The following is a 26021-nucleotide window of genomic DNA, read 5'->3' as shown; positions in this document are numbered from 1 at the left end:
TTGACAATAAGTTATATTCATTAAAAGAAAGAAACTACCAAAAAATAAAAGTCCAAGAACAGATGGCTTCATAGGTGAATCCTACCAAACATTTTAAAAAATATTTTTATTTTTATGTAATTTCTATATCTAATGTGGGGCTCCAACTTACAACTCTGAGATCAAGAGTTGCACGGGGCGCCTGGGTGGCTTGTCGGTTAAGCGTCCGACTTCAGCTCAGGTCATGATCTCACGGTCCGTGAGTTCGAGCCCCGCGTCGGGCTCTGTGCTGACAGCTCAGAGCCTGGAGCCTGTTTCAGATTCTGTGTCTCCCTCTCTCTCTGACCCTCCCCTGTTCATGTTCTGTCTCTCTCTGTCTCAAAAATAAATAAACGTAAAAAAAAAAAAAAAAAAAAAAAAAAAAAAAAAAAGAGTTGCACACTCTACCAAATGAGTCAGCCAGGCACCCCTCTACCAAACATTTGAAGAAGAGTTAATACCTATACTTCCCAAACAATTCCAAAAAATAAAAGAAGGAACGCTTCCAGATTCATTCCCTGAGGCCAGCATTACCCAGACAACAAAACCACAGAAAGACACACCAAAAAAAAAAAAAAAAAAAAAAAAAAAAAAAAAAAAAGAATGATAGGCCAAATATCTCTGGTGAACATAGATGCAAAAATCCTCAACAAGGTATTAGCAAACCAAATCCAACAATACATTAAAAAAATCATTTACTGCAATCAATGTGATTTATTCCCAGGAAACAAGACTAGTAGTTCAATATATACAAATCAATCAACATGATATATCACATCAGCAAGAGAAAGGATAAAAAACATACGATCATTTCAACTGATGCAGAAAAAGCATTCGACAGTGTACAACATCCATTCATGATAAAAATCCTCTACAAAGTAGATCTAGAGGGAACATACCTCAACATAATAAAGACCACATATGAAAACCCAAGGTTAACATCATACTCAATGTGTAAAACTGAGAGTTTTCCCCCTAAGATCAGGAATAAGACAAGAATGTCCCCTCCCACCACTTTTATTCAACACAGTACTGGAAGTCCTAGCCACAGCAATCAGACAAGGAAAAGGAATAAAAGGCATCCAAATTGGTAAGGAAGAAGTGAAACTTTCACTATTCATAGATGACATGACACCAGATACAGAAAACCCTAAAGAAAGTAGAAAACTACTAGAACTATATGCAACCAAGAATTCTTTATCCAGCAAGGCTGTCATTCAAAATAGAAGGAGAGATTAATAGTTTCCCAGACAAGGGGCGCCTGGGTGGCTCAGTCGGTTGAGCGTCCGACTTCAGCTCAGGTCACGGTCTCGCGGTCCGTGGGTTCGAGCCCCACGTTGGTCTCTGGGCTGATGGCTCAGAGCCTGGAGCCTGCTTCCGATTCTGTGTCTCCCTCTCTCTCTGCCCCTCCCCCGTTCATGCTCTGTCTCTCTCTGTCTCAAAAATAAATAAAACGTTTAAAAAAAATTTAAAAAAAGTTTCCCAGACAAAAATTAAAAAAGTTCATGACCACTAAACCAGCCCTGCAAGAAATTTTAAGGGCGACTCTCTGAGGGGAGAAAAGACGAAACAAACAAACAAACACCAAAAGCCACACAGACTAGAAAGGACTGGAGAACATCACCAGAAACTCCCAACTCTACAAGTAACATACTGGCAATAAATTCATATCTCTCAGTACTCACTCTAAATGTCAATGGACTCAACACTCCAATCAAAAGACATAGGGTAACAGAATGGATAAGAAAACAAGATCCATCTATATGCTGTTTACAAGAGACCCACTTTAGACCTAAAGACACCTTCAGATTGAAAGTGAGGGGATAGAGAACCATCTATCATGTTAATGGTCAACAAAAAAAGCTGGAGTAGCCATACTTATATCAGACAATCTAGACTTTAAGATAAAGACTGTAACAATAGATGAAGAAGGGCATTATAACATAATTAAGGAGTCTATCCACCAAGAAGACCTAACAATTGTAAACATTTATGCTCCAAATGTGAGAGCACCCAAATATATAAATTAATCACAAACATAAACTCATTGATAATAATACCATAATAATAGGGGACTTCAACACCCCACTTACAACAATGGACAGGTCATCTAATCAGAAAATCAACAAGGAAACAATGGCTTTTAATGACACACTGGACCAGATGGACTTAACAGATATATTTAGAACATTTCATCCTAAAGCAGCGGAATATACATTCTTCTCCAGTGCACATGGAACATTCTCCAGAATAGACCACATACTGGGACACAAACCAGCCCTCAGCAAGTACAAAAAGATCAAGATCATACCGTGCATATTTTAAGACCACAACGCTATGAAACTCAAAATCAACCACAAGAAAAAATTTGGAAAGATAACAAATACTTGGAGACTAAAGAACATCCTACTAAAGAATGAATGGGCCAACCAAGAAGTTAAAGAGTAAATTAAAAAGTACATGGAAGCCAATGTAAATGATAACACAACAACCCAAAACCTCTGAGACACACCAAAGGCAGTCATAAGAAGAAAGTATATAGCAATTCAGGCCTTCCTAAAGAAGAAAGATCTCAGATACACAACCTAACCTTACACCTTAAAGAGCTGGAAAAGGAACAGCAAATAAAACCCACAACCAGTAGAAGACAGGAAATAATAAAGATTAGAGCAGAAATCAATGCTATCAAAACCAAAAAACAGAACAGATCAATGAAACCAGAAGCTGGTTCTTGGAAAGAATTAAAATTGATAAACCACTAGCCAGTTTGATAAAAATGAAAAAGGAAAGGACCCAAATAAATAAAATCAAGAATGAAGGAGGAGAGATCACAACCAACACAGCAAAAATAACAATAAGAGAATATTATGAGCAATTATACGCCAATAAAATGGGCAATCTGGAAGAAATGGACAAATTCCTAGAAACATATACACTACTAAAACTGAAACAGGAAGAAATAGAAAATTTGAACAGACCCATAACCAGTAAATGAATCGAATTAGTAATAAAAAATCTCCCCAAAAACAAGAGTCCATGGCCAGATGGCTTTCCAGGGGAATTCTACCAAACATTTAAAGAAGAGTTAACACGTATTCTCTTGAAACTGTTCCAAAAAATAGATATGGAAGGAAAACTTCCAAACTCTTTATATGAAGCCAGTATTGCCTTGATTCCAAAACCAGACAAAGACCCCACTAAAAAGGAGAATTATAGGCCAATTTCCCTGATGAACATGGATGCAAAAGTCCTCAACAAGATATTAGCCAACTGGGTCCAGCAATACATTTAAAAAATTATTCACCATAACCAAGTGGGATTTATACCTGGGCTGCAGGGCTGGTTCAATATCTGCAAAACAATCAATGTGATTCATCACATCAATAAAAGAAAGGACAAGAACCATATGATCCTCTTAATAGATGCAGAGAAAGCATTTGACAAAATACAACATCCTTTCTTGATAAAAACCTTCAAGAAAGTAGGGATAGAAGGATCATACCCCGAGATCATAAAGCCATATACAAAATACCCAACACTAACATCATCCTCAATGGGGAAAAACTGAGAGGTTTCCCCCTAAGGTCAGGAACAAGACACGGATGTCCACTCTTGTCACTATTATTCAACATAGTATTGGAAGTCTTAGCCTCAGCAATCAGACAACACAAAGAAATGAAAGGCATCCAAATAGCCAGGAGGAGGTCAAACTTTCATACTTTGCAGATGACATGATACTCTATATGGAAAACCCTAAAGATTCCATCAAAAAACTGCTAGAACTGATTCACGAATTCAGCAAAGTTGCAGGACATAAAATCAATGCACAGAAATCGGTTGCATCCTATACACCAACAATGAAGCAACAGAAAGAGAAATCAAGGAATCAATCCCATTTACAATTGCACCAAAACCCATAAAATACCTAGGAATAAATCGAACCAAAGAGGTGAAAAATCTATACACTGAAAACTATAGAAAGTTTATAAAAGAAATTGAAGAAGACACATAAAAAAAATGGAAAAAGATTCCATGCTCCCAGATAGGAAGAACAAATACTGTTAAAATGTCAATAGTACCCAAAGCAATCTACATATTCAATGCAATCCCTATCAAAATAACACCAGCATTCTTCACAGAGCTAGAACAAAGATTCCTAAAATTTGTATGGAATCAGAAAAGACCCCGATAGCCAAAGCAATCTTGAAAAAGAAAACCAAAGCAAGAGGCATCACAAGCCCAGACTTCAAGCTGTATTACAAAGCTGTAATCATCAAGACTAAGGTACTGGCACAAGAATAGACACTGAGATCAATGGAACAGAATAGAGAACCCAGAAATGGACCAACATATGGCCAACTAATCTTTGACAAAGCAAGAACGAATATTCAGTGGAATAAAGACAGTCTCTTCAGCAAGTGATGCTGGGAAAACTGGACAGCGACATGCAGAAAAATGAACCTGTACCACTTTCTTACACCATACACAGAAATAAACTCAGAATGGATGAAAGACCAAAATGTGAGATAGGAAGCCATCAAAATCCTCAAGGAGAAAGCAGGCAAAAACCTCTTTGACCTTGGCCACAGCAACTTCTTACTCAACACATCTTGGAGGCAAGGGAAACAAAAGTAAAAATGAACTATTGGGACCTCATCAAAATAAAAAGCTTCTGCACAGCGAAGGAAACAATCAGCAAAACTAAAAGGCAACCGACAGAATGGGAGAAGATATTTGCAAATGACATATCAGATAAAGGGTCAGTATCCAAAATCTATAAAGAACTTGTCAAACTCAACACCCAAAAAGCAAATAATCCAGTGAAGAAATGGCAAAAGACATGAATACACACTTCTCCAAAGAAGACATCCAGATGGCCAACCGACACATGAAAAAATGCTCAACATCATTCATCGTCAGGGAAATACAAATCAAAACCACAATGAGATACCACCTTATACCTGTCAGAATGGCTAACATTGACAACTCAGGCAACAACAGATGTTGGCGAGGGTGTGGAGAAAGAGGATTTCTTTGGCACTGCTGGTGGGAATGTAAACTGGTACAGCCACTCTGGAAAACAGAGTGGAAAACTTTTTTGAAGGTTCCTCAAAAAATTAAAAATAGATCTACCCTACAACCCAGCAATTGCACTATTAGGTATTTATTGAAGGGATACAGGTGTGCTGTTTCCAAGGGGCACATACACCCCAATGTTTATAGCAGAGCTATTGACGATAGCCAAACTATGGAAAGAGCTCAAATGTCCATGGATGGATGAATGGATGAAGATGTCGTATATACATACGATGGAATATTACTCTGCAATCAAAAAGAATGAAATCTTGCCATTTGCAACTACGTGGATGGAATAAAGGGGGTATTCTGTTAAGCGAAATTAGTCGGTCAGAGAAAGACAGTATCATGTGACTTCACTCATATGAGGACTTTAAGACACAGAACAGATGAACATAAGGGAAGGGAAGCAAAAATAATATAAAAATAGGGAGGGGGACAAGACAGAAGAGACTCTTAAATGTGGAGAACAGAGTGTTACTGGAGGGGTTGTGGGAGGGGGGATGGGCTAAATGGGTAAGGGGCATTAAGGAATCTACCCCTGAAATCATTGTTGCACTATATGCTAACTAACTTGGATGTAAATTAAAAAGAAAGAAAGAAAGAAAGAAAGAAAGAAAGAAAGAAAGAAAGAAAACTACTAGAACTGATCAATGAATTCAGTTAGGTCACAGGATACAAAATCAATATACAGAAATCTGGTGATCTCTATAAACTATAATGAAATAGCAGAAAAAGAAATTAAGAAAACAATTCCAGGTGCCTGGGTAGCTCAGTGGGTTGAGCATCCGACTTTGGCTTACATTATGATCTTGTGGTTCATGAGTTTGAGCCCCTCATCGGGCTCTGTGCTGACAGCTCAGAGTCTGGAGCCTGATTCGGATTCTGTGCCTCCCTCTCTCTCTGCTCCTCCCCTTCTCATGCTCTCTCTCTCTCTCTCTCTCTCTCTCTCTCTCAAAAATAAATAAAAACATTAAAAAAATTTTTAAAAAGAAAGAAAACAATCCCATTTACAACTGCACTCAATATAATAAAATACCTAGGAATAAACTTAACCAAAGAAGTGAAAGACCTGTACTCTGAAAACTATAAAATGGTGATGAAAGAAACTGAAGAGGGCACAAAAGAAATAGACATTCCATGCTCATGGATTGGGAGAACAAATATTGTTAAAATGGCCATATTGTTGTAAAGCAATCTACAGATTTAATGCCATCTCTATCAAAATACCAACAGCATTTTTCACAGAACTAGAACAAATAATCCTAAAGTTTGTATGGAACCACAAAGGACCTCAGATAGCCAAAGCAATCTTGGAAAATAAAAACAAAGGTGGAGGTATCACAATTCCGGACTTCAAGCTGTATTACAAGGCTGTAGTGATCAAGATAGTATGGTACTGGCACAAAAACAGACACGTAGATCAATGGAACAGCATAGGAAGCCCCTAAATAAACCCACAATTATATAGTTGATTAGTCTTTGACAAAGGACAGAAAAATATACAGTGGGAAAAAGGCAGCCTCTTCAACAAATAGTGTTGGGAAAGCTGCACAGCTACCTACAAAAGAATGAAACTGGACCACTTTCTTATACCATACACAAAGAAACCCTCAACATGGATTAAGGACCTAAATGTGAGACCTGAAACCCTAAAAATCCTTGGAAAGTATAGGCAGTAATTTCTGACATCAGCCAGAGCAACATTTTTCTAGATTTGTCTCCTGAGGCAAGGGAAATAAAAGCAAAATTAGGGGCATCTGGGTGGCTCAGTTGGCTAAGCATCTGACTTCAGCTCAGGGCATGCTCTCACAGTTCATAAGTTCGAGCCCCACGTCGGGCTCTGTGCTGACAGTGTGGAACCTGCTTGGGATTCTCATTCTCTCTCTCTCTCTCTCTCTCTCTCTCTCTCTGTCCCTCCCCTGCTCACACACTCTGCCTGTCTCAAAATAAATAAACATAAAAGAATAAAATCTTAAAAAAATAAAAAACAAAACCAAAAATAAATATAAATATAATTTATATATAAATATATATAATTTATATAAATATATATAATTTATATAAATATATAAAAATATATATAATATATTTATATATATTATATATATAATATATAAATATAAATATAAATAAATTTATAAATATATAAATATAAATATAAAAAAAAGCAAAAATAAACTATTGGGACTACATCAAAATAAAAAGCTTCTTCACAGTGAAGGAAACAATCAGCAAAACTAAAAGACAGCCTACAGAATGGGAGAAGATTTTTGCAAATGACATATCCCGTAAGAGGTTAGTATCCAAAATATATAAAGAACTGATACAACTTAATACCAAAATAACAAATAATCCAATTTAAAAACTGAAGACATGAACAGACATTTCTCCAAATAAGCCAACAGACACATGAAAAGGTACTCATCATCAGAGAAATCAAAACCACAATGATATATCACCTCACACCTCTCAGAATAGATCAAATCAAAAACACAAGAAACAACAAGTGCTGGCGATGATGTGGAGAAAAAAGAACCCTCATGCATGCACTGTTGGTGGGAATGCAAACTGGTGCAGCCACTGTAGAAAACAGTGTGGATTTTAAATAATTAATTAAAAATAGGGGATGCCTGGCTGGCTCAGTCAGTAGAGGCATGTGACTCTTGATCCCAGGGTCACGAATTCGAGCCCCACGTTGGGCCTAGAGCTTACTTAAAAAAATTTTTTAAATACAATCACTATATGACCCATAATTCCGCTACTGGGTATTTACCCAATGAATATGAAAACACTAATTTGAAAAGATGTATGCACACCTGTGCTGACTTCAGAATTATTTAAAGTAGCCAAATTAAGGAAGCAACTCAAGTGTGTATCGATAGATGAATGAATAAAGAAGAGGTGGTACTGGGATACAGAAGTGCTATTTCTAAGGGACACATGCACCCCCCATGTTTATAGCAACACTATCAACAATAGCCGAAGTATGGAAAGAGCCCAAATGTCTCTCGATGGATGAATGGATAAAGAAGATGTGGTGTATATATATACAATGGAGTGTTACTTGGCAACCAAAAAGAATGAAATCTTGCCATTTGCAACTACGTGGATGGAACTGGAGGGTATTATGCTAAGTGAAATTAGTCAGAGAAAGACAAAAATCATATGACTTCAATCATATGAGGACTTTAAGAGACAAAACAGATGAACATAAGGGAAGGGAAACAAAAATAATATAAAAACAAAGGGGGGACAAAGCAGAAGAGACTCATAAATATGGAGAACAAACAGGTTACTGGAGGGGTTGGGGGGGGGATGGGCTAACTGGGTAAGGGGCGTTAAGGAATCTACTCCTGAAATCACTGTTTCACTATATGCTAACTAATTTGGATGAAAATTTTAAAAAATAAACAATAAAATTTAAAAAAGGTGATACACACACATACACACACACACACAATGGAATATTATTCAGCCGTAAAAAAGAATGAAATCTTGCCATTTGCAACAATGTGGGTGAATCTAGAGAATATAATGCTTAGTGAAATTAGTCAGAGAAACAAATACCATATGATTTCACTCATATATGGAATTTAAGAAATAAAACAAAGAAAAAAAAGAGACAAACCAAAAAACAGACTCTTAACTATAAAAAACAAGCTGATGGTTATCACACTGGAGGTGGGACAGAGGAGAGAATCAAGAAATAGTTGAAGGTAATGTACAGAATTATTCAATAACTATGAGTTTTAATTTGTAATACCATATCAATATTGGTTCATTAACTGTAACAAATACACCACATTAAACTGTTAAGAGTAGGGGAAACGTGTGGGATATATAGAAACTCAATTTTTCTGTAAATCTAAAATAGTTCTAAAAAGTTATGTAAACTGTCCTAAAAACTTTATTTAAAAGTTTATTTTTAAAAAAGCTAAGATTATTACTTGAACTTCACTTGTTCTCACTTTTTACTCTTTCATCCGTTTGCTGGTTATTCAGCTCCCAGGAGGAACTTTGTGTTTTTATAACTGCTGGGGACGTGCCCCTGCTCCCTGAGGCAACAGAAGGTTACAGACGCTTGGGTTCTGAATAAATCGTGTTTGAATGAAGGTCAACATGATTGAAGAAACTGGCATCTTTTAGTTGTACCCTCTTATCTGCCTCTCTTTAATAAACATTACACTTTTCTAAAACAAAACAAAACAAAATTAAAGTGCAGACATGTTCTTTTAAATTCAGTGTCAGGGTATCTTACTAGGACCTGAGAAATGAGATCAATTTCCTGAAAGGAGATGCCTAGTGATCGACTTAATCCTACCAACATTATTAGAGCAAATCCATGTATAAAAGATGTCAAAAGTCGGGCTCATTACGCACGGGGAGAATTGTAAGATATGGGTGGTGTGGCTTAAGGCTCTTTGTGTTGCAAGTAAGAAACCAACTTTGCTGACTCAAGCCAAAGGTTTCTGACTCCCACATGGCACGTGCGGCGTTGGGGGGCGGCTTACCTTTTGGGCGGGAGGAAGCTCAGGGTAGCATCGTGGAGCGCGGTGGTCTTAGGTGGCAGAGGCCTGGCTCCTTTTTCCTCTGATCCGAAGACCGGATTGCTCCTGGGGCAGGTGGGAGCCCGGCGGTGTGAGGGGAAGCATGGGTGCTCTCCCACTGTTCACCCCTTGGAATTAGGGGGCGGGGCAGCCACCCACCTCAGCCGGGTAGGGGCTGGAGGTGAGCCGGCAAACTGCCGCAGGCGCAGCAGCAACCTGAAAGGAGAGGGCAGGGCAGGCCTCACCCAGGTTTGGGGGCAGAGTTAAGGGGCTGGTCCTGATTCACGCGGCTCTAAGGAGGGCCTGGCGGTTCACTTCTGTATTTAACTGCCTGGTCTCTGCCTCATGGACCTGAGAGCGCTCCAGGTGTGAGTATTTTTAAACAGGTGGTTCTCGTTCGCAGCAGGATTGAGAATCACCGTTTTCTTTATTCCCTAGTGGAGGCTTCCTCTTCACTCAGATTTGCCAATGCCCCGCGTGGCATCTCTCGGGCCATGTTTCCAACTTCCGTTTCTCCTAGATTGATTCTCTCCATATATCCTGATTTGAGTGCCCAGATTTGTTTGTCCAGAGCTTTCCACCAGCCATGAGCTTTTCTTTGGTATTTACTCACCCTTTCCGATTTGGATTCCCAAGAAAGAGAATTGGATTCCTTCGCTCTTTGCCACCATCAAGAGTATGGGTGGGGCTTCGTGGCCCCAGGTCCCCTCCCAGGCTGCAGGCCAGCTCAACCCCAGGACTACTAGTTGGGTAGTGTAATAGGGGGAGAGAGGGGCACTACTCGAGCCTTTGGGACTGAATGGGCCTGGGGGAGGGCTGGGGGAGGGGCAATGTCTCTTAGATTGATTTACTTGGTCAGCAAACACCTATCTCAGGATGCTTTGGATTTTTCCACTGGAAAACTGCACATAGTGGGGGTTGTTTGTTTGTTTGTTTTTTGTTTGTTTTTAAGTAGGCTCCACACCCAGGATGGAGCCCAACAGGAGGCTTGAACTCAGACCCTGAGATCAAGACCTGAGCTGAGATCAAGAGTGGGTCGTTTAACTGACATAGCCACCCAGGCACCCATGTACACTATTTTTAAAAGGACACTTGACTCAGAAAATGTACTATCTCAATTCAGCAATTTCCACAAGTAGCACTTAATCAAAAAGCGAAGAGTTGGCTGTATCAGATGCAATGTCGTACTCTGGCCACTCAGATTAAACAATTTCTCCTTGTGTAATCAGCTAAAAAGAGACTAAAAAGATTCCTCTCCCAACTTTCCTTTTTTCTTTTTTCTTAAGCTTATTTATTTATTTTGAGAGAGAGAGTGAGAGCAGGGGAGGGGCAGAGAGAGAGAGAGAATCCCAAGTAGGCTCCACACTCAGCTCAGAGCCCGACTCAAGGCTCAAACTCATGAACCGTAAGATCACGACCCGAGCGGAAATCCAGAGTGGGAGGCTTAACTGACTAAAGCCACCCAGGCGCCCCTCCCAACTTGCTTTTTAGTTTTGGAGAAAGAACAACTGCAGGGAGGGTAGGGGAGCTACTTGAAAAAAGTTCTTGTTGCCAGGTTTGGGAGCAGACGTGTGGAAGTGGTAGGCAGGGCTGACACATTTCTCTGGGCCTGAAGAATTTCCTGGGGTGAAGCCAGGGAAGAGTCCAAGTTTCCTTGGTATCCCCAGCCTTCTAGCAGGCCTGTTAGGCCACATCACCGTTCCCTCTGGTCAAGAATACCTGTTGTTTATCCTCAGCCTCTTCTTGGGAGAACAGAACCCCGCTTATTCCGGCGATTGCTCCTCTCCCTGCCCCAAACCAGAGTCCAGGGAGAGGCTGCCATGTCACGTGACTCCTGGGTGGCTCCTGATTCAAGACGGGCCCATCAGAGGCATTCCCTGGCGTTCTTTGAACCGGAACTTGGAAGGAAAGTCTGCCTTTCTTGCGGCTAGGACGTGAAGTATAAAAATTAAGAGCTATCTATAGGCAGTGCAGTGAGTCATATACTGGCAGTATATGGTGAACACCAATCGACAATAAACATATCTAGGGGCGCCTGAGTGGCTCAGCCGGTTAAGCATCCGACTTTGGCTCGGGTCATGATCTCACGGTTCGTGAGTTCAAGTCCCTCATCGGGCTCTCTGCTGTCAGCACAGAACCTGCCTCAGATACTCTCTTCCTCTCTCTCTGCTCCTCCCCAACTCGTGCACACACTCTCTCTTAAAAATAAATAAAACAAGGGCGGTTGGCTGGCTCAGTCAGTTAAATGTCTGACTTCGACTCAGGTCATGATCTCACGGTGAGTTCAAAATTTTTTCAAAGAAAAAAGTAAATAAAATATGTATCTGTAATAAAGCTGACCTGCGGGGAGAAGCAAACAGGTGATGTGGAGACCCAGGGGTGTGGTATGTTCCTGACATTTAGCTGGACCCCATCCTTTCTGCAGTCTGGCTCTTCAACCTCTCCTTCAATATGTGAAATGCCCCAGTGTCCAGCCAGCAGTGCAAAAGCGTACCAGTTAGCTATCGCCCTGTAGCTTACCCCAAAACTCGGTGACTTCAGACATTTATTATCTCATAGTTTCTGCTGGTCAAGAATTGGGAGTAGCTTAGCTGAGTGGTTCCGGCTCAAGCTGCAGTCAAGATGTCAGCTGGGGTGACAGTTGTCTGAAGGCTTAACTGTGACTGTGACTTGGAAGGACCCACTTCCAAGATGGCTTACCCAAATGGCTCTTGTTTTGGCGGGTTTGGTTCCCTGCTGGCTATTGGCAGGCCCGCTTCATTGGCTGTTGGTAAGAGGCCTCGGTTCCTCACGTGGACCTCCCCGCAGGCTGCTTGGGTGTTGTCACAACATGGCGGTTCCCTTCCCCCAGAGTGAGCAACTGAAGAGAGCAAGGAGGAAGCCACAGTGCCTCTTATGACCTAGTCTCTGAAGCTGCACCTTGTCATTTCTGCTTTATTCTGTTCTTTAGAAGCAGATCCCTTTGTCCAGCCCACCCTCAATCAGGCTCCACACAAGTAACCAACATGTATCTAATTCTGTGATCTCTCAGTTCTCCCTGAGCACTATCTTCTTCTGGTCTCTGGGACTCCATTCTTTTTTTTTTTTTTTTTTCATGTTTATTTATTTTTGAGAGAGAGAGAGACAGAGAGACAGAAGCACTATCTTCTTCTGGTCTCTGGGACTCCATTCTATTTTTTTTTTTCCATGTTTATTTTTGAGAGAGAGACAGAGACAGAGCATGAGCAGGGGAGGGGCAGAGAGAGAGGGAGACCCAGAATCTGAAGCAGGCTCTAGGCTCCGAGCTGTCAGCACAGAGCCCAATGCAGGGCTCGAACTCATCAACCGTGAGATCACGACCTGAGCCGAAGTCGGACGCTTCACCGACTGAGACACCCAGGCACCCCTGTGGGACTCCATTCTTAGGCTTTTCCTTATTACGCTACCTAAAAACACCTCTTTCAGAGGTGCCTCTGATCCTCAGTTCTGTTTCATCCTGGCTTGTCAGCCATTATACAACTGAGTACATGTATTCCATGTAAAAGGTGGTTCTTCTTTGGCAGGACACCAATCCCTCCCCCATACTGTGGAGAAAGAGAATATTTTTAAACCAGAAAATGGGGGCATGGTATATGAACAGAATATTTAAAATTTGTGCTGCTCCAAAACTCAGGCCCAAGGTTGTTTTAACTACATACTTTCATTTCTTAGGGATCTTCAGAAACGACAGTGAACACTGGTTTCCCTGGTGGGCAGCTCCCTGAAAGATAAAGAAGGTGGCTGAGGAAGGAGCAGATGGTCAACTTGCTATCACCATGGTGACTGGGGTGCCGAGGACTGGGAGAGGCAGTGGACATAGTCTCTCGGAAAGCCGTCCAGGAGGGAAGTGGGGGTGGGAAGGCAGGAGCCACACTGTGAGGGCGGGTGAACACAGTAGGGCTCTCGGTTGCAAGTGACAGACACTGACCAGGCCGATGTGAACAGTGAAGAATTTAGTGAAAGGACATGGGACAATCACAGAAATTCTGGGAACGCTGGTGAACCAGCTTTTGAAAAGGGGCAGGGGCAGGAACAGGAAGGCTCCGTTACCAGGGCCCATATCCCGCTGCAGACCCAGACACCGTGCCCGCCACCATGGACTCAAGAGACAGCAGCTTGTAGCGCTCTGTGGCTGCCAGTACCCAGAGTACGGATACGGCAGCCACAGCGGCCGGAGTGGATGTGCCGCTACCCCTGCTTCTTGGCTCACTTGCTCCCAATTCAAAGTCCAGATCTATCTGATGGGCTGAGTCTAGACCACTGACCTGTGTCCATTTGCAAGGGAGCTAGGAAGCCAAACGTTTTCCGCTGCTGTTGTGGGAGGTGGGCTGCACCTCCCTCCGGGATGCAAAGGGTAGGGGAATCTTCAAACAGGAAGAAGACCTTGATCCTGGCATCCCGGACTCCTCAGAGCCCACTCCAGGGAGTAAGAAATGGAAGGCCTAAGATCATTCTCGTAAGAAGTTTGGAGGGGAAGGGAAAGAGAGCATTAAACTGAAGGAATAGCAAAACCAAAGGGTTTTTTTTCTTCCCTTTTTTTCTTTCCTTTTTGGTAAGATTAAGAGGCCTTAACAGCAGTGTCCTAGAGGAGCAGCTTCATAGAGAAGAAATAAGAAAGTTTCTTGACACGAGAGAATTAGCTGGCACTCCATTCTGACTCTGTAGCAGCTGGACAGAACTGTCCAAGGACGAGACCACTTTGGATAAAAGGACATTGCCTCTGAAACAAAGGAACTAGACGCATCACCAATGACTCTTCAAAAGTTTCAGTTGTCTGTTGCCTTTAATTAATCTCTAAATAGAGAACATATTCTTCTATAATTATAATATGCAAATGTCTATGGACAAAATAGATAATTTTTTTGGCAAATGCCTAGGAAAGAATGGTGTCAGCCAAGTTCATCCAAGGTTTTAAGCAGCAGCATCTACACAGTCAGGATGTGGTCAGTGTTTGGGAACGGAGGTAAATATCCGCAATCCATGCATCCCTTTGATTTCTTCTTTTAGTGCCTAAGTAAGTAGAAAAGCATCACTGTTTGTTTTGCATTTGACATTGAATACATTAAGTCTCTGTGAGAATATTTGCGTATAGCTCTGTGTTTGTAGGAGGCTTTGTCTAAACAGTTTTTACCTTTTTAAAAAAAGGTTTTTTATTTTTTTGAATATCCAATGAGGCTCAAAAATCAAAAGTTATAGAAGGCATACAGTGAAGTTTCCCCCACACCTGACCTCCACACACCCCCCCCATTCCCACCTCCATCCCCAAATAGAGAACCCTTATTAATTTCTTGTGTGTCTTTGCAACGATTGAAAAATGCATGTTTAGGCTACTATGAATATATATCCACCCAGCTGCCTTTTAATAGCACAAATGGTAGCATTTCAAACACATTGTTCTATACTTCCCCTTCTCCACTAGCCACTAGAGGTCTTAATTATGTACTGCTGGTAGACCTACCAATTTGCATTTAGGTGGCTATGTGCCTCTGGCCCAGCCCGATAGGTCCAGGGACAACACGTGACCCAAACTGAACCAATCAGAATCTCTGCTGGGATTTTTCAGTGTGGAGCCAGTCTTTTGAGTCACTCTACTTGAACAACGTCAATTGGAGATGGCTGGGGGCCATGTTCTCCAACAAGAAGAGAAAGCCTGGGGCACCTGGGTGGCTCAGTTGGCATCCGACTTCAGCTCAGGTCATGATCTTAGGGTCCATGAGTTTGATCCCCACATCGGGCCATGGGCTGAGAGCTCGGACCCTGGAGCCTGCTTTGGATTCTGTGTCTCCCTCTTGCTCTCTGCCCCTCCCCTGCTCGCGCTCTGTCTCTCTCTCAAAAATAAATAAACATTAAAAAAAAAAGCAAGCAAGCAAGCAAGCCTGTCTCCAATAGGAGAAAATGAGGCCAACACACAGAAGCCAAAAGCTCAGAGGAGAGAGAGTACAAGCAGATGAACTTGTTTAAGACCCTGAATTTAGATATGTCAGAAACCAGATAAATTAATTACATGGGCCAATTAATTCCCTTTGTTTGCTTTTGCTAGTTTACACGAAAAAAATTCTTAACATGTGCAGTCAGGTTTATAGTCAGAAGGATCCTTAGAGAGAATCTGGTCCCATCCCTTTCTCTGATAAAAAAGAAATAGAATCTATCCCCTGTCAAAATTCAGCAAGCAAATAACAGAATTAGGACCTGAGCCCGATGTCCTGGCCACTCCTGGTTTCCCTGGGGCTCCTGGTCAGCCCTGATGCTGGAAGCTCATCTGTGCTGGGAGCCAATGAACTGCCCCACCACCTGCGTATTCACACACAACCCCCTCAGCTCTGCAGACAACAGAAATGTCCCCGGGGGAAAAAGCTTCCTGTGATCACTGGGGGAAGGGAACACAGACCCCTGGGTCACAAGCTCTCCGCTTTCTGTAGGCACAGAGTACCCCTTAAAGGCTGTCCCTGACCATATTTGAGCTGCAACCTGGGCCACAATTCTTAAAGCCTCCTTGGCTAGGCGAGGGCCCAGCCACACTTTCACATGGAAGGCCCTGACCCCTCATGTCCTGTGCACTTACCCCTCTGAATGCCTTCCACCAACTCTCTTGCAGGCTTCTAAGGACCTGTGACCTAGGTAGGTCACTGTATCTCCCAGCTACAGAGGGCCTTAGAGATCACCTGGGTCACATCACAGTTGAGGGAACCGAGTCCCTGGTAGGGAAGGGACCTGGCCAAAGCCCCACAGTTTGTAAAATGTAGTTTGGGTACACATTTCTCAGCACCTGCTATTGTGCTGGGCTCACAGATGAAAATGTTGTAGACAACAATGATGATAATGGTGATGGCCATTGATGTTTACCGAGGGCTTACTAGTAAGGTGTCAGACGGTATTCTCAGTGCTCTACGTGTGCTTTACCACTAATTTTCAAAACAGTCCTTTGAGGCAGGTACTACTACTCTCCCCAGTGACAGATTAAAAAACTGAGGCATAGGGAGGTTGAGTAAGTTGCTCAAGGTCACAGAGCTAGAAAGCAGCAGAGCCCAGATTTGTAATGTGGGCAGACAGACTCCAGAACCTGCATCCTTGACCACTTGTAACAGTGGCTCCCGACCGGGGGATGCACTCAAATGAACAGTGCCCCCAGGAGTGCAGGCTCACTAGGCAGCCTGAGTAGTTTTGGGGACAAAACCCAAAGTCTAACCGGTGGGAGATGATTTGGGTCACTGAGGTCCTCCCTGTCTTGTCTTGGCTCCAACCCCTGACATCATGTGAGACTAGAAGCACTTCTGGGGGAGCAAAGTAGTTGTTCCACCCCAGACTTCCCAGGCAGACCAGCAGCACACCATATGGTCATGGATGCCCACATCCGAGGGAAAGGCTGGGTTCCGTGAGGAACCCAAAGATGGATCCCAAAGGGAACAGCCTACAAAGGGCTGACAGGGCCAAGGGACAGACAGCAGGGATGTTACTATCCAGGACACAATGTAGAAAATATCGGAGTCAGAGGATGCAAGGGCATTCGCTCCCTGCCACGCAGGTAGGGGAGGCAGCATTTGAGCCGGGTGCAGGAGGGGAGGAAGGGAGCCCAGGCAGGAGGTCTGATCTTGGCAAAGGTCCAGATGCAAAGACAGACGGTAGGCTGGGGCCAGGGGAGGGTTCATTCAGAGAATGGTGGGGAAAGGCCTGGAATAGCAGTCTGGGACACCAGAACTTGATATACAAGGAGCCACCGAGGGATTCTTATGACCAGAGCTGTGCTGTACAGAAATTAAACCAGCTCACAATGTACAAGACCTTCCAGAATGATTCAAACACACCTAATGCAGGGGAGGGGGCAAGTTTACAGATATAGGCCCAGGGTCAAGGCTGGTATAGATTCCAAGTAAAAGAAGCATAGAGAATGAATAAACCGGGCCTGGGTCTGGTTAAATCTGATGTTCCAGACCCCTAACATTATGTCACTGGGTCTGGGGCAGCTAGAGCAATTCTCAATCATGCCATGCCTCAATTTGCCCATCTGTAAAGCAGTCCAAAGAAGTGCTAAAAAAATCTTCAAATCTACAAAAACATCTATTTTTACAAAATACATTTAATATGTGTCAATAACAGTAAACACCTGTAGCATTATCCAAGGAAATATACAAGGAAACTATCGGGAGGCTTGTTTTCAATTCTGAGTAAAATTCCTATTTGCCCACAGTCTGATTCCAGGTAGTTCCAGATTATGTTTTGCTCAGGTCCTGAATGCTCTTTGCATGAGTGCGGTATTGTAGTATTTGTTCCTAGGACTAACAGTTAAATACCATCCCCACTCGTCAGGCCCTCTCAAGATGCTGGAGATCAACAGCAAAGGAACCTTGTTGCTTGTACTGACCTGATTTACCATCTGGTGCTGCTGGACAGTTCTCTTCTCCTTAAATTCTTCTGACTCGATCTGGATTTCATACATAGCCCCACAGCCTCCTGAAATAAACATGACTCAAAAGTGTTTCAATTATTAACTTACGGTAGCCACAGTCCCATATGTCCTTAGAGTACCGTACAATCCAAAGAAGGTCTGAAATGTTATTGTTCAGCAGAAAGTTGCTAAGACTGTTAGGAAAACATCATGGCTTCTAACCTGACCACACCCTCCCCGCAGGCTGCCTCGATCCAAAACGTGCTGTTCCTTTTTCAAGGCAGTTGCACTACCCAGGATGATTACTTGTGGGGTGCGAAAGATAAGGCACAAAGCATGGAAAACCTAGGAAATGTAGGTTTGCCTTGTATTTCTTTTTAATAGGCCAATAATCCCCAGGGAAGAGGATGGGAGAGACCGAAGTTCAGTGTTCAACCTTCCTAAGCACCAGCAAAAAAATATTTTTAAAAATGCAAAAAATACACTAAAGTTTGGCTTGAAAACTGTGTAATACTAACCAAAAGAAAAGAAAGGAGTGGAAGCATGAGAGAGACAGGGACTAATGGCAACATGCTGCCCGAGCAGGAAACAACATGGGCAGGAAGGAAAACGTCCCATGCTGTTAACACCCGGCCGTTTTACGAGAAGTGCAATTTACTCAACGGGCTTTATGTGTACTGGGAGTCCAAGCTTTGGTTAACCTAGCTTCCCAGCCTTCCCCACTCTGTTCAGGGCTAGGCAGGGCCAGACTGAAGGTCAGGTTCCAGCTCTGCCTGACCTGGGCCTGGGGCAGGTATAGGACCGGTGACGTCAAGGCCTCGGCACCGCCCTGGGACACTGCAGAGAGCTCACCAACGGATCTTTGGATTGATTGATTTTTCTACACTTCTGAATAAAAACTACTTTCTAAACTTTCGCCCAATCCTTGCAGATGTTACGTTCTCAGAGAAGCCAGCGGCCTCACAGCAATGCTGGGCAGCAAAGACATGTCTGGGTGTGGGGAGACGCAGGTCCACGCCCACCTAACTACCTCCACTAGGCTGCTCCACAAGTGTCTGGAGAAAGGCCCCATCTTCCCTTTGTGCGCAAGTCGCCTCCCCAGCCTCCTCCTAACGTGCAGCCAGCCTGAACTTCTCAGGTGCCAGTGGCATCTGAGAAAGGGCCTGGCTGGGGCTGGTAACTGGGCTCAGGACAGAGTCTACCCGTGTCCTGGTGCTGGTTCCAGCTCTGCTACCTCCTCCCTGCGAGGGGCTGGGCGGGGTCTTTGGCCTTTCGGGGCTCGGCTCCTCGTGGGGAAAGTGAGGAAGTTACTGTCAAAAGGATAAAATCCTTCTGGGGTCCTCTCCAGACCTGACATGATAGGGTGTCAGAAGAATGCAGAGAAATTAAAGTAATGTCCTTCTGGGGCGCCTGGGTGGCTCAGTCGGTTAAGCGTCCGACTTCGGCTCAGGTCATGATCTCACGGTCCGTTGAGTTCGAGCCCCGCGTTGGGCTCTGTGCTGACAGCTCAGAGCCTGGAGCCTGTTTCAGTCTGTGTCTCCCTCTCTCTCTGACCCTCCCCCGTTCATGCTCTGTCTCTCCCTGTCTCAAAAATAAATAAAATGTTAAAAAATAAATAAATAAATAAATAAATAAAGTAATGTCCTTCTCAAAGTCAAATTAAAGACTGTGGACCTGAGGCGTGCCTGGGTGGCTCAGTCGGTTGGGCATCTGACTCTCGATTTCGGCCCAGGTCATGATCTCACTGTTCATGAGTTCAAGCCCTGCATTGGGCTCTGCCCTGATGGTGCCAAGCCTGCTTGGGATTCTGCCTCTTTCTTTCTCTGTCCCTCCCCTGCTTGCTCTCTATCTCTCTCAAAATAAATAAAAATAAACTTAAAAAAAAAAAAAAAAAAAAGACTGTGGACGGGAGTCCCAGGGTGACGGAGAGGGACCACATCTGAGCCAGGCCAGGCTGGCAACCAGGAGTCCTCCCAGCTGGGCCTTATCCCCTCACACAGTTTCCCTCTGACGCTTCCACAGCCCCACCTCCACCCCATCAGTTGGGAGAGCCAGAATTCCATCTCTCCAATAGCCACACATATTGAAAAGCCACTGATGACAAGTTCACTCTGCCAAGCCCCCTGCCCTCTACCCCTCCAGAGGGCAACATCCTACCAAACCCTGTGGGAAAGATGAGAGAAAATCTTGCCTGAAATGTCGGTGACCTTGATAGCTGTAGCTCGAGGAAACTTTTCTTTGAGAATTTGGGTTACTTTGAGCTCCCCCTCAGTCTGCGAGGCAAACATCCGCTGGGCGCAGTGGAGAAGAGGAAGCTGCCACACAACAAAGAAGTCATGGCTGAGCAAGATGATGCCACTCCCAGCCCGGCCCAGGCCACTATGCAGGCCCCACCCACCATTGCCCTGCCAGCCAGGGCCCCGGGCCCCCGCCAGCATGGCCACGGGCTACATCAGAGGGGCTGCATGGTGTCAGATGTCCGCATAAGCTCCCCAGAACACAGAATCAACTTCTAGGGGAGTAAGTGGAGGTGGGGAGTGGAATTGTAAATAACTTGCTTTGACTCCAGAGACCAAACTCAATAGATACTAAACTCTTCATGATACTGCTGTGAGAGGGACACTGTCATGATTTCAGTTTTAGAGGTGAGGAAACTGAGGCACTAAGGAAAGAGTGCCACGGTTGGATCTATTAGTGACATGCAGAGCCTGGAGAGGCCGGGCAGCAGGCCTCAGATGTGCCTCATTATGCCAGCACGCCACTGACCATGCACTGGTGAGACCAAACGCCACCTATCCCATAGGCCTGGTTAACATTCCACACCCTCCTGTGGGATGTGGCCTTGCTCGTTAAGCCAACCACACTTTGTGACACATACTAATTCTTACTGGAAAGAAGGAGCAGAATTCTATTAAGTGATCTGAAGGAAAAACAGTTTTACATTATTTACTATTGGCAGCAACACTCTCCCTACCCCCCGGATGGCTACCATAGGGAGCCAGTGCATCTGATGCACCTGATGGGAACATGTCTCAACCCTAAGGGTCTCGAGAAGGAGCAAAAAGCCAGGTCTGCACCCCCTTGGCTGGGTTGAGTACATGCTGAAAGGGAGACTGAAAATAGAGCATGGCGGCCAAAGTAACCTGCACAAAACAGTGCCTTTTGAAGCTAGTCTGTAAAGGTGCCCAGATAAGAGGCATTACAAAGGGAGTAGTGCTAGGGCCTGGGATTGGAGGGGGACGGCAGGTGGGATACGTGAGTGCTGTTCATCCAGTGCTGGTGCTGAAGGTGCCATCCCTTCACCTGTCAGTCCTGCCCACCCTCAGGCCTTTCCTGATGGCCCAGAGCAGGGTCCTGTGTTAGAGAATCTGGAAGCACCTTCCTTAAAATGACCTGTGCACTGGCTTTCATCAGCTCATTTCAAAGGCCAAGACTGAGTCTGTCCTGTTACTGCAGCCTTCCAAACCTGGGCCAGGGCAGGCCCTCAGGAGGACTTGGGTATGGATGGGAAGATGAATGAACAAATGGATTAGTGGAATGAGCACACCATTCAGGGCATGCCTACTCGCACCTGCAAAGAAGTCTCGATTCTAGCAGGCAGTTGAAATACAGGTCAGAAGAAAGATCTGGAGTGAGACTGAGTGGAGGGACAGAAACTTGGTGTTGCAGGCCAGGCTAAGGTTGGGGTGGAGGAAGGGACAGAGAGAAGGAGACTTTTCTGAGGACAGAGCCCTGGGGTGCAAAGGCAGAGGTGGCAGAACCAATAATCGCTAAGGGGTGTGGGTGGTTAGCATTGCTGATTTTTTGGGATAAGTCTTTCCTCCATTTTAGCTAATCTGTGGGCAGCGGCCTTTAAACGAGCAATCTGACGAAATCCCTAGAATTCTGACTGTCCACGCTGAAAGTCACCAGCTTTTTATACTTGGTGGAGGCGGGTTCAAAGGCAGCAGGAGAGAAGGAATATGAGAGCAAAGTGGATGAAGTGAGGAAAGAATCAGAAAAGAGAAAACTATAGAGCGCGTAGTGAGTGCCCTCTGCTGGGCTTCTACTCCGGGCAAGTGGGATTTTGGAGAGGATTAAGGTCACAGAGGCTGGGAGGACTTGCCCAAAGTCCAGACACCTCACACTCTCCGGCACCCACTCCAGGACTCCCGGCTGTGGCACAGCTGTGACTGCTATGTCTCTGGCTCAGTACGTCAACACCGCTCTCTCGGTGCCCACCGGATTACCATTGTTTATGTGTCTTGTTCCCCTCGCCCCCAACCTCCACCGGCTCTCAAGCTCCGCCAGCGTGCGCCAGGGTCTGACATTTCTCCGAAAGCCAGCCGCCCGGATCCACTGTGTGACCGAAACAACTAGGAATGAATGAGAGAAAGGAAGGGGGGAGGCCGCAGGGCCCAGCGTCGCGATCTCCCTGAGCCCGTCCTCGAGCTCCGGCCCCGGACGGCCCTGCGGCCCCTCCGCAGCTCCCACCCGTGAAGAGCAGCCCGGCCCCGCCCGCGCTCACCCCGCGGATCCCGCGGAGCAGAGACGCTGTCGCGGCCGGGCTCCACGCCGCCATGCCCGGCCGACGCGGCCCGCCGCCGGAGGTCGCCGCGTCCCCTGAAAGGCGCGGAGCCCCGGACCGGGAGTCGCCGCCGCGGGCGACGCCGCCCCCTGCCGCCCGGAGGCCGCGAGCCGCCCCAGTCCGGCCCCGTGCGCATCCCGGGGACACCTCCCCGGAACCAGCCGTTCGGCGCGCTCACGCCCCTCCCCAGCCGGGTCCGCCCCATGCTGCTCCAGCCTCCCGGGCCCGTTCCACCACCGGCGGGCCCTTCTTGCCCAGCCTGGAGACGCCCGGTGTTCTCGACCCTCGGTTCTGAGCTGCCCTTACGCCTATGCCCCTCGCGCCCTAGGTGGAACACCTCCCTGTGTCCCCACCGCAACCTGGCTTCCAAACTGGGGAGTGTGGGTTTCTCCCTCCAGAACAGGGGGCCGTGGAGGGGCTTTAAGCAGGGGAGTCGTTTTTAGATTTGCGTTTTAGAAAGATCGCTCTGGGTCCGCGAAGAGGAGGGGCTGTAGGGGGCGGACTTTGGAGGCGAGGACAGAAATTCTGAGGCTACCGCGATGATCCAGGTGAGATTTGAGGTCTCAACGGGAGCTGGGGCAGCAGAGATGAAGGTCACTTGGGAAGGGAAGGGAATGGAGTGACTGGATTAGGCGGCGAGGATGAGGGAGGCGTCTGGCGTGGAAAGTGCAGTGGGTGGAGAAGGGCTAGGTTTGGGGTGAAGAGTGCCGACAAACACAGTTTTGAATTTGCCTGACTTCAAGGTGCCTGCAGGACACGGCCCTGCAGAGAAGTAGGCTGGAACCACAGACCGCGGGCTCCTGAGAATGTAGTGGAAGCTGTCTCCAGTGAGGATGGGTAAGGCTATCCAGCAAACCTGCCCCACCTCTGGAGTAATTCAGACTGATGTCAAGGTCAAAATTCAACCAAGAGCTTTCTCTCTCTAGCAGTAATTGTTTGCAACATGTGGTCTGGTATATCCTGCAGGCTTGACTAGTTCTTTTTGCTATTGCCTTCTGGTCTGTGCAATCAATCATGTTCAGAGTGGCACTTGGATGAGTTGGACGGACCTACAGTTGCTCTTTCAAGTGATCACCTAGATACACACTTCAGTATTGAGTGTCTTCCATGCTTTGGGTCTCATAATTTCTCCTTTGGATTACTGTAATAACCTTTCTCACATTTTTTTGCTTGATTCCTTAAAAATCATGGTGGGTGGGATTAAGGATAATTTGCTAGTGTAATAAAAACTACCAAAACTATTTTTCCCAGCGGTGTGGTAGTGAACAAGCCTTTGCTCCTCAAACCTTGAGGTTCAAAGGAGGCCGAACTATCCCCAGCTCTGGGAGTAGCCATATGACCCAGATTTGGCCAATCAGACACGGATTTGTTTGGGTTGGTCACATGACCTGAGCCAGACCAGTGAGAGTTGGTGTACAGACTTGTCAGGAACTAAGAAATGGTCATTTACCACTGAGTTGCTAAACTGTTTAACAGCTGGCTGTCATCTTTGTAATCATGTGGGCAGTGCCCACTTTGGAAATGAAGTAGAGACAGTAGAGTTGGAGGGAGACAAGCAGTGCCAGAAAGGAGCGCTGAAGTGATTTTAGTTGGCTTTGTCACTTGTAAGAGACCACGTTCAACTCACTGATTTCTATTTGAATTCCTCTTTCCTTTATTGAAAGTCAGTACTTTTGCTTATCTCCAACCTTCCTCTTCCTCATAATTTAACAATTGCTCACATTATATTTTGGACTGTCACTGCCCCAGTATCCTCCCCTTGGCGTTTCCACCCTGCTGTCAGGGTCCTCTGAAGTGCAAACCTGTCCATTATTTGCTTAACTCAAATCCCTTCAGACTCTCTATCGCCTACTGGAAAAAACCCAAGGTCTTTTAGATGACTTAACCACTACCTGAAATCCACCCTGCAGTAATACTGGGCCGCTTGTACCTTTCTGTACAAGCCATGCTACATGTAAGCTTGGTTATGCTGTTACCCACCTTGGAAGCCAGTTCAAGCCTTGTCTTCTCCAGGGAGCCACCTCTGATTCCCACACAGTACACTTAAGGGCTCACAACTTGTACATAACTTTTATTGCACATGTGGCCCTTGAGAACTATCAATTTATGTAGGTGTCTGTTTTTCCAAATGATCCCTGAGTTCCATGACAGGATCTTGCTTTAGTCCTGTCAACCTGTCACCCAGCATGGCATGGGACAAAAAGTCCATGTGCTGATTACTGAACACAGCTGACAGTGGCTTAGCCATTCTAGCTCCACAGTGTGACCTTGAACCATTTCAGGAAAGGATTTGCAGAACCTCACAAATCTTGGGCTCCAAATTAGTTCCAATTTAACATTTCAAGTATAACTTTTTATGATAGAAGCAAATAAAAGGCCAGTCTTACTTTTACTATAAAGTATAACAGCTTTAGTCACAGGAAATGGGTGTATCCTTTCTGTGTCTTACTTTTTTGCCCCGAACTTGAGATTCTCTAATCTTCACTTATATTGGTCCATGGTTACTCCCTGCTTTCATACTTCTAGTTACATCTGAGCTAACTGTAAAAAACTCCTTCAGGAGGATCTCTCTGAATACATCTTTTTTACCTCATAGAGATGGTTTTAAATTGCAGTCACTTTGTTTTATAGAGCCTCCTAGCACTCATGAGCAAATACAATTTTTACAGATGCACCCCAGAGAAACAGACTGGTCTCATTATGAACTAGCTATTTGAAGTCAGAGCATTTGTGCCACCATATGAAAAAGTGAAAAATTCTTAGCATACCTCTCAGTTACAACCCCCTTCCCGGGTGGCTGTAAGGATTAAATAAGATAACCTGCTGAAGGAGTCCCCTAAATAGGTAGGTTCCCCTAAAAAGTGGTACTCAAAATGCTCATCAGCCACGAGATAAAGAGCTTGGCCATAATTCTGAATCAATATTGTACTTCCTTCACGTACCAAATACGCTACAAAAAATGTCAGTTGAGCTAAACAGTGTGCCCAGACCCTTACATTCTAGTGAAAACTCCCTTATCTTTTCACAGAGCAGGAACAAAAAGTTCAGAGCAGGAGCCAGTCCACGCTTTCGGAACATCCAGCATCAATTTTACTATGAGCCCTAAACCTCCGAGTAAAATCCAGAAACTTCCCTAGCCTCTCTTGCAGCCAGGACAGATATATGTGACCAAAGATCTGCCAATCTGAGGCTTTTTTGTCGCCCATGTACATTTTTTATTAGGAAGACACACGAAAGGAAGACGGTTTTAGGTAAAATCCTTTATTTTGGTCAGGGCTGTTGAATCTAGCTTTTGGGAGGTGCTGAGGCAGAGACTGACATCATCTAGTGATCAGAAATAATGGTGTAGGCTATAGTGTCCATTCCAAGCCCTTTAGCCATGAGGCCCAAGGCATGATATAGACATTGT

At 44.9% G+C, this 26021-nt stretch overlaps 1 protein-coding gene across 2 annotated transcripts; it reads right to left on the bottom strand.

The window, feature by feature from the left end:
• Nucleotides 1-14426: 14426 nt before the first annotated feature.
• On the bottom strand, nt 14427-25116 carry BOLA3 (bolA family member 3). Of its 2 annotated transcripts, XM_060657351.2 has the most exons (4): nt 22553-22684; nt 20237-20360; nt 18022-18110; nt 14427-14672 (listed from the first exon to the last, which is right to left on the bottom strand). In XM_060657351.2, exons 1-4 carry the CDS (start codon nt 22604-22606, stop codon nt 14607-14609), a joined length of 333 nt encoding a protein of 110 aa, XP_060513334.1. In that variant the 5' UTR covers nt 22607-22684; the 3' UTR covers nt 14427-14606. The 2 variants fall into 2 exon arrangements, with proteins under 2 accessions (XP_060513334.1, XP_078300742.1); XM_078444616.2 differs by lacking the exons at nt 14427-14672; nt 18022-18110; nt 20237-20360 and adding an exon at nt 20367-22383 and having other exon boundaries at nt 22553-25116.
• Between the last annotated feature and the right edge of the window lie 905 nt (nt 25117-26021).

Source organism: Panthera onca, chromosome A3 (genome assembly GCF_046562875.1).
Source record: "Panthera onca isolate mPanOnc1 chromosome A3, mPanOnc1 haplotype 2, whole genome shotgun sequence".
Classification (NCBI taxonomy): Eukaryota; Metazoa; Chordata; class Mammalia; order Carnivora; family Felidae; genus Panthera; species Panthera onca.
The sequence above is the reverse complement of the archived record's forward strand: the minus strand, read 5'-3'. Positions and strand labels throughout refer to the sequence as shown.